Source organism: Macrobrachium nipponense, chromosome 1 (genome assembly GCF_015104395.2).
Source record: "Macrobrachium nipponense isolate FS-2020 chromosome 1, ASM1510439v2, whole genome shotgun sequence".
In the NCBI taxonomy this organism is placed as follows: domain Eukaryota; kingdom Metazoa; phylum Arthropoda; class Malacostraca; order Decapoda; family Palaemonidae; genus Macrobrachium; species Macrobrachium nipponense.
Genome location: NC_087200.1, coordinates 167,515,962 through 167,536,387, shown reverse-complemented (window position 1 = coordinate 167,536,387; position 20,426 = coordinate 167,515,962). Strand labels below are relative to the sequence as shown.

The window sequence follows — 20,426 nt, the reverse complement described above, 5'->3', positions numbered from 1 at the left end:
ACTATATAATTTTAAGGATTGTAGTCTTTCCCAGTAGTAAAGATCCTTAACTTCTTCTATTCTAGCTGTAAAGGACCTTTGTGCAATATCCTTTTGATAGTGTGGGTACCATACCATACAGCAATATTCAAGTGGACTATGAACATATGTTTTATAAAGCATAATCATGTGTTCAGCTTTTCTTGTTTTGAAGTGCCGTACCAACATTCCCATTTTTGCTTTACATTTTGCCAACAGAATTGCTATTTGATCATTGCATAACATGTTCCTATTCATCATCACACCAAGGTCTTTAACTGCTTCCTTATTTGTGATTGTCTCATTATTAGGTCCCCTATATGCATATAGCTTTCCTTCTCTGTCTCCATAATTTATTGATTCAAATTTATCAGAGTTAAATACCATCCTATTTACCTCTGCCCAATCACATACTTTGTTAAGGTCTCTTTGTAGCGCATTCCTATCTTCATCACAAGTAATTTCTCTACTTATTCTTGTGTCATCGGCGAAACTACTCACTACCGAGTCCTTAACATTACTGTCTATGTCTGCAATCATAATTACAAACGGTAATGCAGCTAACACCGTACCTTGTGGCACACCGGATATTACCTTAGCTTCATCCGATTTCTCATCGTTTGCAATAACTATCTTTTTTCTGTTGTGTAAAAATTCTTTTAACCATCTTCCTACTTTATCCACTATATTATGTTTTCTAATTTTCTTTGCTAATATATTATGATCTACCTTGTCAAAAGCTTTTGCTAAGTCTAGATAAACAACATCTGTTTCATTTCTGCTTTTCATATTTTGGCATATGTTCTCACAGTGGACTATCAGTTGGGTTTGTGTACTTTTTCCGGGTACAAAACCATGTTGTCCTATATTAAACAAATTATTTTTTATTAAATGTTTCATTATATTTTTCTTCATTACCATTTCATACACTTTCATAATATGATGTTAGGCTCACAGGACTATAATTACTTGCCTCTAGTCTTAATCCACTTTCGAAAGTAGGGGTAATATATGCTAATTTGTGCTCATCATAAATCTTGCCTGTATCTACACTTTGTCTTAATAATATTGCAAGTGGCTTTGCGATAGAATGAACTACCTTCTTTAACAAAATAGCAGGGACACCATCAGGCCCTACTGCAGCTCCATTTTTAATTTCATTAATAGCCTGCACAATATCAGCTTCATTAATATCTATGTCTGCTAAATATTCACTATTTTCATCCCTTACTTCTATATAATTATCCTCATTATCAATTCTAGGGGTGAATTCTCTCTTATATCGTTTTGCCAATATGTTGCATATTTCCTTTTTTTCATTCGTTAATCTCCCTTCAATTCTTAGAGGGCCTATTTCTATTCTTCTTTTATTCATCTTTTTCGCATACGAGTACAATAGTTTGGGGTTTTGCTTGATATTTACTAGGGTTTTTTCTTCCAAGTCCCGTTTTTCATTTTCTTTTGATTGTATAATCTTTTGTTCTGCATTTTCTATCTTACTTTATAGTTCGATCACTTTCCATGCATTTTTTTTTCTTTTGCAAGACCTTTTTTCCACTTTCTGATTTTCTGGAACAAGATCCTTCTATCTCTTGGTATGCATGACTGATATTTACTTTTCTTCTTCGGTATATATTTATCCACTATTTTCTCTAATATTTTATATAATATCTCCGTATTTTCCTTTATATCATCACTTACGAAAATGTTATCCCAATCTTTGTTTAATTCTTCATTTATTTCTGACCATTTTATATTTTTACTGTAGAAGTTGTATTTTCCATATCCTTCCAACTTTTTCATTTCTTGTTTATCTCTGTTTTCACTTGCTTCGGAATGGACTGTTGATTCTATAACATTATGGTCTGAAATACTCGCATTATAAACTATTATTTCTTTAACATAATTCACCTCGTTCACAAATACTAGGTCTAAAGTATTTTCCTTTCTTGTTGGCAGGTGATTTATTTGTTGAATGTTGTATTCTAGTAGCATATCTAATAGCTTTTCGAATTGCCTCTTATCTTCTGTGAGAGAGAGAGAGAGAGAGAGAGAGAGATTGGATTAGTGAGAAGAGAGAGCGAGAGAGAGAGAGAGAGAGAGAGAGTTGGTGATTAGTGGGAGAGAGAGAAGAGAAGTGGAAGATTAGTTTGGGAGTAGAGAGAGAGAGAGTTGGTATTAGTGGGAAGAAAGAGGGAAAGAGACAGTGATGGTTGGAGAGAGAAAGAGAGAGTAAGAGAAAGGAGCTTTATCTTTTCTTTCTTTTCCATTTAACCAGACTGAACCACAGCAACGCTCCGAAAGTTCTTCGCCGATTGCTTTGAAATTTTGACACAACATTGCATTTGAATACGTGCATTTTTATAATAGGGTCTCATCCTACCTCCTTACCTCCGAAGGGGGTGGGGGTGAGAAGTGATTCCCTGAAACGGACATATCTTTGGAAAAGAACACTATAGGGTAAACATCAATGACATCAAAGAGGGTGGAGTTTCAGAATGGGGTTGACAAAGAGAGAGAGAGAGAGAGAGAGAGAGAGAGAGAGAGAGAGAGAGAGAGAGAGAGAGAGAGAGAGTTGGTATTAGTGAGAAGAAAGAGGAAAAGAGACGGTGATTGTTGGAGAGAGAAAGAGCTGAGGGGGTGTTAGGTAGGAGAAAAATGGCAAAATTGAGAGAGAGAGAGAGAGAGAGAGAGAGAGAGAGAGAGAGAGAGAGAGTTGGTATTAGTGGGAAGAGGGAAAGAGACAGTGATGGTTGGAGAGAGAAAGAGAGAGTAAGAGAAAGGAGCTTTCTCTTTTCTTTCTTTTCCATTTAACCAGACTGGGCCACAGCAACATGTGGTTGGGTACAGCTAGTATATATACATAAGGATATATATATATCTCTCCAGTATAAAAGGCCCATTAAAACACTCTGGGTTAAGGCTAAGGACTATATTTTGGTGGACTGACTCTCACCCTTATCAGGTAGCGAATAACAGAAGAAGTTACATTTGCAAAATATATTGCGGTAGATATGCTATTAAGTTGATCCTATTATCTTGTTGTTTTATCAGAGAAAATTCTACCATCTAACATTTGTATCGACAGCTGCTTTTGTATAAAATTTGGGATGAGTTCCAATCCATGGTATGATTTGTGTTATTTATATGATGGAAAATTGCCAAACTATGCTGTCCATATCGAACTGAGTACTTATGTGGAGTTCATCTTTCAGGGAGAGATTTGCCTGTGAATCCATAGTATGACATCACAATCCCTATAAGGGATTTCATAGACACCTTAATTAGTGTTCTGCCGAACACTAATTAAGGATATCCCCAGTGTATTCAAATAAGTGAAGACGAAAGGGTTAGAGTGGCCTAATCTTTGTGTAATTTTAAACCCTATCAAACCTGCAGATATGATTTGGCTTCGTTATGTAGACAACATCCTAAGAAACTGGAAAAGCAAGCGGGGCAATTTTGATATCTTTCTACAAAAATTAAATTCCTTGGTCCCAAACACAAAATTTGAAGTAGAATGGAAAAACAACAACTACATCCCCTTTTTAGATGTATTAACCATCAAAACTAATAAAACTACAAATTCAATGTCTTCAGGAAAGCGACATTCTCACTTTCATACACAATTTTACAGCTATCATAACATTTCAGTTAAACTTGGCATAGCAAGTAACATATTTCTTAGAGCCATGAGAATTTGTTCCCCAAATCTTCTTAACAAAGAACTTGAAACAATCTGAAATCGACTTAACTTGTCAAAATACCCCAAGCACATAATATAAAAAGCCATACATAAAGCAAACCCACAGAAAACAAATTAAAGGAAAAATTCCCTAACAAAATCATAATCCCTCACATGGGTAATTTATGAAAGAACACAAACATTAAGCCACTATAACCCTTTTGTCTTCACTTATCTGAATACAATGGTAAAATCCTTATTTAATTTTCATCAAAAACCAGCTTCTACAGACGTAGGTGTCTAAGAAATCCCCTGTAGGGATTCATAGGATAATCTCTCTTGGAAAGATAACTCAGTTAGATTTGGAAAGCATAGTTCAGCAATTTTCCATCATATAAATAACACCTACCATACCATGGATTGGAACTCATCCCAAATTTTATACAAAAGCAGCTGACTATACAAATGTCAGATTGTGAAATCTTCATTGATAAAACAAAATAACAGGATCAACCTATCCAACAGAGCCTGGGGCTCTGACCATATAGACAATATCTTCCTTAAGGTAATGATGAAGCGGATAGAGACAATTGACAGAACCAAAGTTGGCTTAGCGGTGACCCCTATCATCACCTAAAGGCATATCTCCCATTATATATTTCACAAACGTAACTTCTTCTGTCATTCACTACTTGATAAGGGAGGGAGTCAGCCCACCAAAATATAGTCCTTAGCTTTAAACCAGAATGTTTTAATGGGCCTTTCATACTTGAGACGCATCCTGTTTAAAAAAAAAAAATTATATATATATATATATATATATATATCTATATCTATATCTATATCTATATATATACATACATACATTATATGTATGTATGTATATATATAAATCATCATGCCACGAAAAAACTGGAGTATTGATGTGGTAAACGAGTGAGACGGAGTCATTAGTTTTAGTTGAAAAATTCCTACTCTACATCTAGGATATTAATGAAATCACTATTAACATTAGACTCAACATATGCCCTTTTCCTTTGCCATGAAAAGAAGCTTGATTTGCAGCAGTACTGTTAGAAAAAGTAATGAGAGTTTCAAATAATTTATGAGTATTTGCACGTTAATGCTAAATCTACTGAATTAACCCATAAGTTTTATACTATTAAACAACGCTTCATAATCTCATTATTTTTGGGTTACAAGTGCACTATAATGCATTCATATTTTATCACTTTGAGATCCAAGTTAAATCAATAAGTAAGTCTACACTAGGGATTAGGTTTTGACCAAGGTTAGGGAACTCAAAGGGGTCATCAACATCAGGGGCAAGTAAGTGTATCCATGAAAGGGGGGTTTATTTTTGGATGGATTCATATAGATATAACAATAAAAACGATAAATACATGACAATATTAAGAGAGCATCATTCACTGTTCAGGAAACATTCTTCACAATTGGCACAGTGAGACTCGACTTCCCTAAAAGTCCACTCTATATCGCAACAATACAGGATAACACAAAAACAGAAAAGGAGACAGGTGTAAGTTAAACCCTTTTGTTAGGAATGTGGAATCATCCTCCTTTTCATTTATTTAATGAGCTTCCAGACTAAAGATGCTAGCCTTAACCCAAATGCTGGCTCATTCTGATTTGCAATGAACCAACCGTTGACGATAGTTGTTATCACCTGCAACTCTCGCAATTACCTTTAAATGCAAATACATATCCAACCAAATTTCGTCTCCCATTCATCAAAATAGTAAATTGTGACAAATATGGAAAGGTCCATACTATTTACACCTAAAAGTACCTACCTGATATCAGCACTTGGAAGTAGTAGTCATAAAAGTTGGACAGGAGATTGGAAGGGAGCTTACAAGATGTGAAACAGATTGAAGTTATAATGAGAGAAAAAGAATAAAGAGAGGTATTTGGTGATAAACAGGGGGAATCTCTTCTCCTAGTTAAAAATCTCTCTCTTGTCACGTGGCTTTTGAGCACATAACATTCTATCGAAGCCATGTGACGTCAACAAGGCAACCTCTAATTGGGAGAACTATTTAAATTAGTAACGATTATATTGAACCTAAATCTCCAGTATTTCAAGATGTATTTCGCCACCACAATTTCAAAGTACTGCATATACAGACTTGATACAACAGAACTAAGTTGACAGTCTATGCTGAAATCAGTATTTCCATTTATAATTCGCCACTAAAAAAACCGTTTTAAAACATATCTACAGGTTTAAAGTCATTTCTATATCAAATGAAAATTTGGTAATAGCTTGAGAAGTATATGGAGTGTAGCGTGGGGAGTCTAAATACCAATTAGCTATACGTATTCTATATGCATTACTTTGAAAGTATAGCAATAAACACTTATGGCTAAAGATATTGTATGAATGAGGTATCTACATGACACAATAACTTATATAGAAATATATAGAAACACTTCCTCAAAAGTCTACAATCATTTCTTCATTACCCATGACATTTTAAATGCCCAAGGGGCACATCGTATCCACAAGTAAATAGTATGAAAATGGTTCCCATATTAGGTGTGTTTTTTTGGCAAAATTCTTTGTGAGGTGCATCAAACAAGTCTTGGTAAGATGGAAAATTCCCTGATAAATCGCCAAAATGTCAATAAAACTTATGCAAAGATTGTCGACACGAATACCCTCTAGTCTCGAGCATACTATTGATAGAGAGGAATGATAACAACCAGTTCCAGTCTTTGATGTCCTTCTGAAACTCTGTAATAACGAAATTGGCACTGAGGTATACATTAAGACCGCAACTCAAGGCACTACCTCAAGGTGCCAATGGGTGCCCCATCCAATACCTGCAGTCAACTGGCAGTGCACAGATTTGCAGTGACCTCTTCCAATGCAGCAGTTGGGCTGCTACCTACGGGGAATGAGAGAGAGCCGTCGACAACACGTGAACAACAGCTTCTACAATAACATGGTTGCTGGATCACTAAAAGGAGAATCAACCAATGGTAAGAGAACCAGATAAATGAAGATTCTTTGACAGATAATAGTAAAAACACTGACAAGGTAACCCTCATCTACTGCAATGAGATGATGACAGTCTATAAAGAATCTACTGGCCGATCCCCAGGAGACTAACCTACTATGTACACATAATTGTCAATTAAGAAAGTAGACTTCACAAACAATCATATATTGAGCTGACATGGACTTTTCTTTCAAGGAGACTGAAGTGCCACCTTCAGGATGGTGTCACTAAAGCAGCAATACCGGGCAAAACATGGCTTTCGTCTGTCGAGGGATCTAGTATTAGCAAGGACTGAAATGACTATGAAACTAACCCCAAGTTAATCTACAGTATGAGAAATTATTTATATGACCTACACGGAAACATCTGCTAGATCATCAGATGTCTCCAAGAATCAACGAGACGCCTTAGAAGTCTTCCCTATACGCTCCCTCTCCACCCACTGGCTAGCATGGATATGTGTCTTGTTCCTTTCTGACTATCAGCAGTTCTACCTGGTATTAGATCCGCGATATTCCATATTCTGGGTCGCTGATTAGCTACCCGAAATTTTACCCAGATTTTGCTAAAATAAGTCCTTTTCTGGGTTTTGCTATTCATTCTCCCTAAATGAAGGAACTGCGGTAGGTTAGAAACGTTCGAATGCTGGGTAATTTGCTCTTCCACAAACATAATGAAGATAGTTATATTTTTCTACCTGAGTAAGCCTGTATACGGCTGGTTTTCGAAGCATTCTAAGCACACCGATAAGCACAGACACATAAATACATACATGCCTATAGACACATAAGAGTGCTTTTATGTATATATATTTGCACAAAACCTTGTGCAAAAATTTTAATTATCTTGAAGAGGAAAAACTTATGTATGAATGAATTCTTACATTTTGTCAGGACTTCATTTGTATGTCGTATCATATGGAGACGGAAAAAATTTAAAAACAGACTCGACTGAAATAGTGAAAACCACTAATATTACTGAGTAGATGCAAATTTATTACATTATGCATTTATTAGATTATAACACCAGATTTCTTACTCCTTTCTTTAGAAGAAGCAGCATGTGGCTGTTCAGTGGCCTTCATTGCCGACAAGATGCCTGGATTTGTCAATATGTCAGCAGAAGAGATCATGCATTTGAACGAATTTCTTCTTCACGCAATTATGCAAAGGTACGTTATGCCCGACTGTCGATTCTCACGTGGTCGTTATACCTGACTGTTATTTTACTAGTATTCCTTATTAAACTGCAATATCTATTGCTTCATAGTATTTCTATGCTTTCCATAGATTATCTGAAAATTGTTAAAGGTTCAGTAGGCAATGCTTAAAGAAACAAGTAAAATAAAATAATGCTAAAATAAACATAAGCAATCGTATGTAAACATGAACTTCTCACCAATTATAGGAACTGTTCTACTGTATCATGTACTCTTCTCGAACTGTGTGTCTTTTATATCACTGCCGACGAAAATTACTTTTTGTGTCGAAAATTCCTACTTCTAGCAATTGCAGGGGAACAAACTGGGAAGCCGGGAGTTTTTAGGTATAGAAAAGAACAGGGTGATAGCGCCAACAATGTATGAGAAAAAGTTAAAATATATATGATTCATAATTGTTATTGAAAATCACAAGGAGCCTAACATAGAATTCTGCATCCTGCAAACCGAGGACGACCGTTCACCATGGAACCCTATTAAAATAGGTTCTGCTTACCGCTTACCTACTGGTATTTTCAAGTCCGGTCTTATGTCCCCGAAAATTTAAAACGATTATGGTTCTGTTGACGTTACAAACCAACTGAGGGATTCTCATCACCATTAACTGCCCATGTTCATGAAAGTTATTTGCCAAAAATTTTGCATTCACAATACCTTAAAGTTTTCAATGTATTTTTCATTACTTTAGAACAATACCGGTAATTATGATCTTATGAAATTTAATTATTTTTCAAAGTCCAGTCTGATGAAAAAGACATCCGCTCTCTTACTGAATGTCGACGTGGGAAAGTGATGAGGGATCTGAATATACGAAGTTGGTAGAGAAGGGAACTGGGTGAAGAGGCAGCTCACACCCAGTTTGAAGAGGTACGCAGCCTAAACATTTAGACCTTCCACACTAAAACATTTCATTTATTAACAAAATAATGACCATCTGGCTAACATCTTACTTCTCTGTGATAATATTGCACTCATAACAATTCTCATAAGTCATCTCTATTTTAACCTAACTTTCAGACAACTTCCGTTGCTAAACATTTCTGTGATTACCACAACATTGTGATCTAACGTGTATATCGTTGGTACGGGGGCAATACTGGGATGACACTTGATGATTGTCGCTAGAATATTCTCAGGCACATTTTACTTTCGAGTTGAGCAAAAAGTTAGATGACTAAAAACCCAGTCATTGGGTTGATGGATGAAATTACCTGTCTTCTTCAATCACTGATGAGTGTAATGTATTTATATATTGGTATTTCAGATAAGCATGACTGTTTTATTACTGTTATTACTGACCTAAGGTTCATTATATATTTGCCATCATTCAACGTATTGCTGTTGATGGTTATATAACTATTTGCCTATTCCGTACATTCTACGTCTTCCCTTGTCAGAAGAACAGAAGTGACAAAGACATTTTGTGGACAAACCTAATTCACTACAGTTCATGTGATCGTCACGGACTTGGCTCAAAAATTAAAAGGACACGGTGGTATTGAAATTACTAGACCACAGCTGAAGTTTATGGCAGTGGTACAGAATACCTTGATGATAATAAATCATAAGATGGAGAACTTATGGCTGAAGAGATTGCAGGTAAAGGTTATGTGATATGTGAAAGCTGGAAGAGTTACCACTATTCAAAGTGCAAACATGAAAAATACGATGAAGACGTTAACCAAAATGGATGCAAATTCACATTCCTTGTGTTCCTGCTCTAATCCAAGACAAAACTATTACAAAACAATTACTTATAAAGAAAGTACCTTGATCTTGTCAGACTTTTGATGAATAACCTTGCAAAATTCCTCTAGGAACCCAAATTATTATTAACTGTTTCAAAATTTGTGAAAATTCAGTCTGTCACTACGTAATCTTAAAAAGCAATGCTTTTGTGAGTGTGTTCATAAAGCCATAGAATGAACCTCGGTAACAAACGAGGTCTTACGCAAAATACATAACTTTCATGCTGCATCTGTTGACACTTTCATTAGACGTTTCTCCAAAACAAGATGTGAGTCAAAAGCCATTCAGCAGAGTCCCATCCATTTGAGTCATTCAGCAGAGTCCCATCTATCTGAGGGAGGGAGGGAGTTAATCTGTACAAGATCTGTTAATTAATAGCGTTTCCTTGTAACTGGAGTTCACCTCATACCCCACCGACAACACAATTCACTAATCCACTCTATGTGACGATTGATAGTATAAAAAAATAAGGGCAGCCACTTTCCTACACACACTAGTGTTACATCATTGGAATAATGAACATCTTGGTTTCCAGGTTCTCTTGTTTTTTTTTAGCTTGAAAATAAAACTTGTTTTGAAACGTGCAAATAGTCTCTCTCTCTCTCTCTCTCTCTCTCTCTCTCTCTCTCTCTCTCTCTCTCTCCTTATACATGCATTATATATAATTTATATATATTATTACTATTATATATCATGTTATATATATATATATATATATATATATAATATATATATATATATATAATTAATATAATAATGCATGTATAAGGAGAGAGAGAGAGAGAGAGAGAGAGAGAGAGAGAGAGAGAGAGAGAGAGAGAGAGAGAGACTATTTGCACGTTTCAAAACAAGTTTTATTTTCAAGCTAAAAAAAAACAAGAGAACCTGGAAACCAAGATGTTCATTATTCCAATGATGTAACACTAGTGTGTGTAGGAAAGTGGCTGCCCTTATTTTTTATACTATCAATCGTCACATAGAGTGGATTAGTGAATTGTGTTGTCGGTGGGGTATATATATATATATATATATATATATATATATATATATATATATATATATATATATATATATATACATACACAAATCACCAAAGTTTTCATTCACCTCTGCTTGTAACTTCCAATAAATGACAAAAACAGAGATCCCAGTTACATAATTTGAAAAAGAGGCAAATATGACAAAAGTGAAAATTAAGACAATTTCTACTGGTACCTAATTACGAGATCATTTCATGCAGTCATGCAAATCATACGGAAGCTAATGAATACTTATGATTAATTGTCTAATAGGACATAAAAATTACGTCTCAGTCATCACCATTCAACAATGCAGCCATCTGATTCCAATTTGACTTGAAATAAATGCAATACGAAAGGCTAAATACCACACACATACCACCTTGTTTAATCGCTTCATTTCAGTGTCTCACCGTCACTAGAAATCCATCTATTGTATGATGGATTGCAGAAGAGCTTAGGAGGACCACGCTTCTCAAATGGCTGTCAGTACAAGGATTTTCTAGATATGTTGAAGACCGTACATAACATGCCGAATGTGCCATACTTCGACCCCTTCAATAAGCCATCCAGAAAGCTTGGTAAGTTATTAATAAAGATGAGAGTGGATAGATTTTGAACACAAAATAATTACGTACATGCATACTGGTATGTCTCTTCTTCTTTCCCACCGTTATCCCTACATTAAGGGTTCGGTTACCTGATGGGCCTTAAAACATCAGACATTGTTTATTGTTTGGCAAAGAGGTTTTTGCGACCGCATGCCCTTGCTGTCATCAACTAGTTATTGGCGGTGGGCCTCACCTATGACTAAAAAGTCTACCTGCAAAGCAGTAGTTTCCACAGTTATTGGCGGTGGGCTCAGCCTTTCACTTACAGGTAAGACTGCAAGGCAGCAGCTGTCCTTTTAGTCGCCCTTTACGACACACCGGACCTAAGGTGGTAGTATTCTCACACCCATACCACAGGGCATACATACTGGTATGCCTATTTACCTATGTATTATGTATCCAAAATATGGTTCTTTTGCCATACACAATGTAAGCAAAACAATTACCCTACTCTTCACACACATAAACGAAGTATAGTTTTATATATATATATATATATATATATATATATATATATATATATATATATGTGTGTGTGTGTGTGTGTGTGTGTGTGTGTATAAGTGTTTACATATATATGTAGGAATGTATGTGACATTCCATATATAAAAACTAAAAACTATGATTAAATTAAACCAATGACCCAAGGGGTCACACATATGAGCTTGCAGGAGTGTGATAGGCAGTGATAAAGTAAAGTTGACTAAGCCTTGACGTGTTGTATCAGCGTCCTAATTAGTAGGCACCTGTAGTCATCAAATCTATTGTTGTGTGAATCGTCGACAAATGCTTTCGCTTGAGAAACCATGTTGACCTATAACCCACAAAACCGTGCTACATGGCTTTTGTTTTATCTGTTTGTATGTTCGTATGTTGAGCTAGTGTTTGCTCACCTATGATCTTGTAAACCGAATTGTACGTCAAGACGTCTTTTAGCACTCTTCATTGGAAGACCTATCAAATCTTCTCTAGATAACTTCACGATGTAAGATAGAAGAATATATCTTATTTTTGTACTCTGTGTTTTAAATGACTCAATCCTCACATCAGAAAGAAGTGACTGAATGAAACTTAGAGTTATCATCGAAGTCCATGATACCCCAACGAGGATAGGACTTACACCAACCGACCTTTGCGCATAATATCGCAGGTCCTTATAGACGAGGGCCCAGCCCCAACAATGGTGGCAGCGAATAGCCAATAGAAGAGAGAAGATGATCCCATATCATCTGAAGACTTACAAATCTCTGAAACATGTAACATATCAGAAGTCAAGGACGGCGAGGCACATGAATCTGCAAGCAACTTAGTGAGGTACGAGAATCTGCAAGCAACTTAGCAAGGCACGAGAATCTGCAAGCAACTTAGCGAGGCATGAGAATCTGCAAGCAACTTAGCGAGGCACGAGAATCTGCAAGCAACTTAGTGTCTCCGACGGCAACACAAGCATCGTTTATTGAGCGTCTTCAACATTGCATATCTTCGAGGAACAAACAGGACGTGTCTTCCGCATCTGAACTTCACCGACCCAGCAACGTGAAACAAATCATTCAACAAACAAACAATGCACAATTTCAATGCAAACTGAGAAACCGAGTCATCCGCCAAAGCAGTGACGGGAGAGCAAGGCCGTGTCGTCATAATAACACCGAGACCTTCCACTAAATATCAAGCTAAGTACAACTTTTTTATTCATTTGGAGTGTGTAACTTTGAGTGTTCCCTTGCAGGTAGAATTCGTTGTCGCTGTGGGTGAGTTACGAGACATTCTTAATCTTACTCTCTTACAGCAAACTATCTACATCATTGGGACTTCGCTCCTGCAGGTTTTTTATCTTTGAGTTTCTGTCAACTTTGTTTTTTCAGAAGTTCTCCTGAAATATTTTAATCATATTTTCTGTGTTAATCTTATCATTTTGGGGGACACTATTAATTCTGTACATAACAAATCATATTAAATATTGAATATGCGTTTACGCATTGGACGTTTGTATTTATACAGATACATTGATAGGGTCGCTAGGAACCGTAGTGATAAGAAAACACACAAAAACAAGTGGAACACCCGTACACCGAATAAATTAGAGGTAACATTATTTTGGGTCAGGACAATAATTGCTCTTTTACAAGGTCCCGGAGGCAGTTTTAGCCTTGAGTTCTTTGCGTTATATGCTTAAAATTTAATCTCTATGACTCAACTTAACTTTAAACAATACGGCTGGTTGCAAGGAATAACATGTCTGTAAAAGATTTCATTAGGCTAACATACTTAACATTCATAACAGTTATGTTACAAGAAGCCTTGGTACGTTGTTTTGTTGAGAGGCTATTGCCCAACAGCACGGAAATAGGTTTATATAAACAAATTAAGAAACATATGTCTAAATGCACTGACCTGGATCCTTCACTATATCAAATTTTTGCAAAGAATGAAAGTAAACCACAGCATGTACATATAGTGAATAATAACGCAGCAGGGATAACTTGTTTTAATAGTAAACGCTCAATTCATAATAGCTCAAGTCATTCTTACGTTCGAGGTTTTTACGCCATCAGAAGCTAAGTAATGCTAAAACATATAAAACGTTGCCAATGTTAATAAGAAGTATGCACATTATCACGAAAAGAAACAATAATAGCTCTGCTTGGTTGTTTTCAGCCTTCCCTATTGAGAAGTTCGGAGTATAACTTTCGGGAATTAGCAATAATGAATTAAGCGTAGTAGGCATAACTCAGATTCAGTTCCAGGTGGGTAAGTGCACGCTTACAGATACCTTTATAGTTATAAAAAACATTGATATGTAACTAGTTGTAAATGTAGGACATCCATGTATGGGCATACAAAACATTATCTTACCTCGTGCCAAATAAGGCATGTTCATCAAAGGAAAATTCTATAAATCTTCTAACACATTAAAATCCGTTTTGGACAAAAAGAGACAGTTAATCAAATAATAACTTATATAGAGGAACCAATCACTTGTCTCATAAATGCAGATATTGTTCAAGGAGCCCAACAGAATTCTCCCACACCCGCAATCGCAGTTTGCATGCAAAATCATGAGACGAATGCACCCTCGAATATCTTAGTGCGTGTAAAAAGACTTTGCTGGGGTCTGAAATTTTAATCCTTCCTGACACTATACACTGTTGACTCACAGCAACAAGTTAATATGGAAGTCTGTAACCATTTGAATACCAATCTAGTAATCAACAAAATCTATATATATCATGGATATGGAAGTTACAAATATCGCATTTTACTGTTGCTAAAATTAATCACACTCAACCTGTTGCCGACGAATCCCTCTTACAATCTATCCAAAGTGAAAAAAATAAAGTCATTCAAGAGGAGGAGATTCAGCAGAAATTTTTTTATCTTTTATCTGAATATCATGATGTTTTCTCCACTAGCAAGTGATCTCTAGGGGAAAACAGATATCATTGAACACCAAATACAGTTAAAGGACAAACATAAAACTATATACCTACCTTCGTATAGACTCCCAATGAAATTTCAAAACGAGATAAATGACGAAGTTAGTAATAGGAGTCATTAAGAAATCAAATAGCCCTTACAATTTTTTCCCTTAAACGTCATGCCTAAAAAATATCGGACTTGGTGTATCTGTGTAGATTTCCATCACCTTAACGAGGAAATGATTCCCGATCGTTTTCCAGTGCCATGTACCGACGTTATCGTATTTTTGTTAGGTCAGAAAAAAATTTCTTTCACAAGCTTGGACTTACTTAAAGGCTTTCACCAGATACCTTCAGCACACTCAGGGGACATTATCAATTTTTACGTATGCCTTCCGGTCTACGTTGCGCCCCAATTACATTCACCGGAATGATTAATATAGCATTTGGAGACTTGTTAGGGGATACCCTACATGCCTATATGGTTGGTCTTGTAATCTTTTATAATACCTTAGAAGTACATTTGCATAAACTAGAGCTAGTGCTACAGAGACTAAGACAACATAATCTCAGAGTAAAAAATATCTAAATGTGAGTTTTTTAAAACCGAACATGTCTATTTAGGTTTTACGTGTCTAGTCAAGGTCTTAAGGTGGTCCCTGGTAAGGTGTCAGCTATTCGTAACTTTCCAGTACCTATTAACGTAAAGGGGATACAGCACTTTTTGGGCTGTAGTGGGTATTACCATCGTAAGTTTATGTGTAACTATTCAATTATAGCAGCTCCTTTAACAGATCGTACGAAGAAGGGCGTAGATTTATTATGGTCTGAAAAGCATCAACAGGCGTTCAATATCTTTAAAGTGGAATTATGCAGTTCACCTATCTTAAAATTCCCTGATTTTAATAAGGAATTTTTTTTATTGCAACAGACTCCTCAGACCAAGGGGTAGGAGGGGTACTACTTCAGCAATATGATAAATAGTTCTTTCCTTTAGCTTTTTATTCATGTAAACTAAAGCCCTCTGGAAGTAAATATGCAGTAATAGACAAGGAAGGGCTAGGTATCGTTAACTCAGTAGTACATTTTAAGCTCATAATCTACGGCTATCCAGTTAAGGTCCTTACTGACCATAAGCCCCTTACCGGGTTTTTCAAAGGCTTTAATCACAGTTTTAAAGGAACTCGGTGGCATATGATCATTCAGGTCTTTGGAGCCAAGATAGGATACCTACCTGGGAAAGCAAGTATCACAGCTGACGCATTATCCAGCAATCCCGCACCATACTGTAAAGAAACATTAGTTGGACTAAAAGATATAGAAACATCCGTGCCTATTGTTAAACCCGCACCTGAACAAGAAAATTCATTAACCAAAGAGAACGTGAACATTGAAGACCTGGGTTGGAGCGCCGAACTGTTACAAACTGAACAAAGCAAGGGTCAGCAGTTAAGCAAAACAATAAATGCTTTGAACGGAAATCCTAAAGCAAAAGCATATTTAAAGTATGTGCAGCAGAATTATGTAATCAAAGGTAATATTCTATGTAGGTCCGTGACGAGGAAAACCCGAAGCACACCGCAGGTGACTAACGACCAGGTAGTATGTAGTACCAACCTCTTTTATACCAATTGTCCTAAACTGGTTGCATTCCAATCCATTACATGGTCATCCAGGGTTCTCTATTATGTCACAGAAAGCCAAATCATTACTTTACGGGTCTACAATGCTTACAGATATAAGAAAAAAAAAGGGGGGGACACACTAAGACACCTGTCAGTTTAGGGGCCTATCCTGTGCCAAATCAACCCATTGAAAGAGTACGCACAGATTTATTAACAGGGTTTTACGAGTCTGACAGAGGAAATAAACACCTCTTAGTGTTAATAGATACCTTGACACGTTATACAGAATTAATAGCACTAAAAAACAAAGCCCGCAATTGAATGTGCTAGGAAATTCTATGAGTGCTACATCTGTAAACATGGAGTTCCACACATGATAATCTCTGACTCGGGTGGTGTAATCAATAATAATTTCCTTAACTCGTTGTGTGAATTCCTTTGCAATAAGAAAATCAATACCATGTTTTATCACCCAGAGTCAATCAGTCTGGTAGAACGAGTAAATAAGGAAGTGTTAATGTCCTACGAGTTACACTCGGGGGTATGGATCTGAACTGGATTATAGCGGTTCTCTCGCAGTTTTAAGTACTCTTAATCATTCATATCATGTATCTATAAAAATGATACCACAAGTAGCCTTATACGGCACGCCCGCTAGAACACTTTTCCACATACTCGAGCCAACCACTAATTTATCAAATATAAAAGATATTATGGGTACAAGTGTAAGCCGATATAATATACTTTGTAAGAAGTTGGAAGAGTTACAAATTATAATGAAAAGGAATCACAATAAAATCGCTAAACAAAACAGGACCATATGCAGTAGGTGTTCATAAAATATCTATATCTATATATATATATATATATATATATATATATATTATATATATATATATATATATATATTATATATATATATATATATATACGTATAGATGAATACTATAATAATGCCTATAAGTTTAGTAGTCTGTTCAGTATTCTAGGGATATTAACGACAAATAGGCTAGAGGTTCAAAACATGTCAAAACCTACTGACGATGGTTTATATACCAATGGTTTATATTCGTAGTCAATGAAAAAAAATTTTTTAATTAAAGTTAGCAAGGCTAGAAGTGAAAATGTATACCTATAATGAATCTTACAGGGTAAATAATATATATAAAATTTGTATGGGAAATTTTTTCATTAGTTTTGAATAAGAAATATCTAATTTACCATAAGTAATTACATATATTTTACTATTTTGCAGGTTTCCAAGGTGAAACTTATATTGTTCAAGTTTGGTACTGTTTTTGCAGACATTCTTCTCATATGGGTGGAGTGTTAAGACAAAAAATATCCAATTTACACATGGCTCTATCATTGAAAGTACTAAGGACGTATTTATTACAGCGAGTAACATAACTCTTAAAGTTGGCTTGTGCGCAGTTTCTTGCCAGGAGATGCTGAATCATTGTATCAATGGCACATGCATCATTTTCCTTTTAACCCAGATAATCTGCTTGGACAGGCTTTGTCTGTAGCTGTGTTGTTGTCTTGTGTTTTGCAAAACAAGCCAGCTGGAGTGGAATGCTTAGCTTGTGAACTTCTCATGTGGACTGTAGGTCGTTAGCGTACAAAAGTCGTAACCCATTCATATTCGCGGTGCTCAATGCAAGATTAGTTTGGGAATTGCAAATCTTTTTAAATTTAATGAACAAAATAAGCAAATAGAATTTCTATAACATCAAAATGAATTAATTTTCTCTGAACTTCACAGACAATTAGAGTCAATAAATCAGCTTATGGCATTGGTAAACATGCATTTTAGTAATATAAATCAGGTCATGGATATGCAATATTTATTTGTAACATTAGCATATTACAATTCAGAAGTAGATCATATTCATGGGAAAATGTCATATTTTCTTGAAAAAATCCAAAGATTATATAGGATTCATTTACAAAGCGAGTTCTTTCGTTGCATCTCTTGCCTATTAAAGTTTTAACATTAACCTTATTCAATGCGCGCGAGAAACTTGGATATGAACCTTTGTTAGGGGCACACAGGATCGAATTTTATCACAGCTTAATTTCAGTAAGCGTAGAGAATTACAGAATCATGATTAATATTCCCCTCGATTCTTATGTTGCCTGGCAATCTTACAAACAGCTTCGTTTCCCACTTATATGTCTAGTAGCTTACTACCAGTAATATAGATTTTTTTTCTGGATTCGTATTAATATCCAATAATATGGATATTTTTACGGTCGTCAGAGACCTGGATAGGTTCACTCATTGTTCTAAGGCCATGGGTAAAAAAGTTTGTACCGCTGACTCTTTTGAATTCCACCATATCAGCGACTTCATGTGGGTTAGGTCTAGTCCTTAACGGCTCTCTCCCTTACATATTTGAACGTTGTCTGAATTTACTTTACCTTTTGACAAGTATAAGTTTGCTTACAGGCTGATTAATGGAAACTGGTTACACCTCGCAGTCTGAGAGTTTCACGTCGCATGCCCGGACGGATCGTCTACAACTTCACTCTGTTCGTTGCTGCGGACGGCTGCAGTGGAGTAACGACCACCTACAATGTTAAGGGAATAAGCACCATCATAAGTGAACAGGCTTATTTCGTGGATTTCCTGGACCGTCACCCGTATCCCAGCGTTAATTTCGTTTTTAATGTGGAGGTGGTCCAGCAGCTGTCGGAATTGACTACAAAGCAACATACTTCCAACCCTTACAACCAAGGGGGGTATTCAACTCTACGTTTGCTGGCGCAGACCTTGTGCTGGGGATGATTTTATTCATCGCGAACGTATTTGTATGGCATAGGATACAGAGAACAAGTATGGATGCTCAACAGGACGTCGGACCTGCCCAGACAATTTTCCCTTGTTTTTAGAACCATTTGGAATTGGCCATTTCATTTGACTCTAGGTGGTTGTCTGGAACTGTGTAATGGGTGAAAAGTTGTTCGAAACGCTAGTTAAATGTGCAGTAGGTATCTCCTTGGCTATGTATTCCATATATAAAGTATCCGTAAAGGATCAGAATCTGTATCAGTATCATATATAAAGTATCAGTAAAGAACAGAATCTGTATCAGTATCACAATCAGAAGTACATTAGTATTTTCTGTAGTATATGTGTCCTCATGAGTAGAAGTATAAAACTGTACCATTATTTATCATGTGATTATTATTACTTACAACTATTATCATATGCATATGTCTTATATCTTATACCTTATAACTTATACCTTATATCCTACACCTCAATCGTGAATCTGTATTTGTGTGCACCATGAATTATTTTTTACTTATAAGTATTTTCTATATATCTGATTTTTTACATATAACCAATTGAATATCATTCCTTAACCACTTGTTGGTAATTAGGATTTTACTATATATTCACATTAATTTCTGTATCACACTCCTAAGGGTCAAATGCAAGTCAAACTTCATGCCTTGGGTAATGTTCAGCGTTTGGTTTTGTAGCCGACCGAGCAATTATGTAAGTGTTTACATATATATGTAGGAATGTATGTGACATTCCATATATAAAAACTAAAACCTATGATTAAATTAAACCAATGACCCAAGGGGTCACATATGAGCTTGCAGGAGTGTGATAGGCAGTGATAAAATAAAGTTGACTAAGCCTTGACGTGTTGTATCAGCTTCCTAATTAGTAGGGAACTGTAGTCATCAAATCTATTGTTGTGTGAATCGTCAACAAATGCTTTCACCTGAGAAACCATGTTGACCCACAAAACCGTGCTACGTGACTTTTGTCTTATCTGTATGTATGTTCGTATGATGAGCTAGTGTTTGCTCACCTATGATCTTGTAAACCGAATTGTATGTCAGACTTCTTTTAGCACTTTTCATTGGAAGACCTATCAAATCGTCTCTAAATCACTTTACGAAGTAAGATAGAAGAATATATCTTATTTTTGTACTCTGTGTTTCAAACGACTCAATCCTTACATCAGAAAGAATTGACTGAATGAAACATAGAATTATCATCGAAGTCCATGAAACCCCAATGAGGATAGGAC

The 20,426-nt window shown here is 35.9% G+C and overlaps 1 protein-coding gene and 1 long non-coding RNA gene across 2 annotated transcripts in view; one reads left to right on the top strand and one right to left on the bottom strand.

Annotated features, from left to right (window-relative positions):
• LOC135219805 (uncharacterized) overlaps positions 1 to 20,426 on the bottom strand; it is a 1,047,642-nt gene that overhangs the window by 523,947 nt on the left and 503,269 nt on the right. The window lies entirely within an intron of this gene.
• Positions 1 to 20,426, top strand: part of LOC135220310 (sortilin-related receptor-like) — a 36,171-nt gene that overhangs the window by 8,178 nt on the left and 7,567 nt on the right. The window contains exons 4-5 of the mRNA XM_064257555.1: positions 7,780 to 7,900; positions 11,122 to 11,297. Of these exons, the coding sequence (XP_064113625.1) occupies positions 7,780 to 7,900; positions 11,122 to 11,297 (297 nt within the window). The remainder of the gene's footprint in view (positions 1 to 7,779; positions 7,901 to 11,121; positions 11,298 to 20,426) is intronic.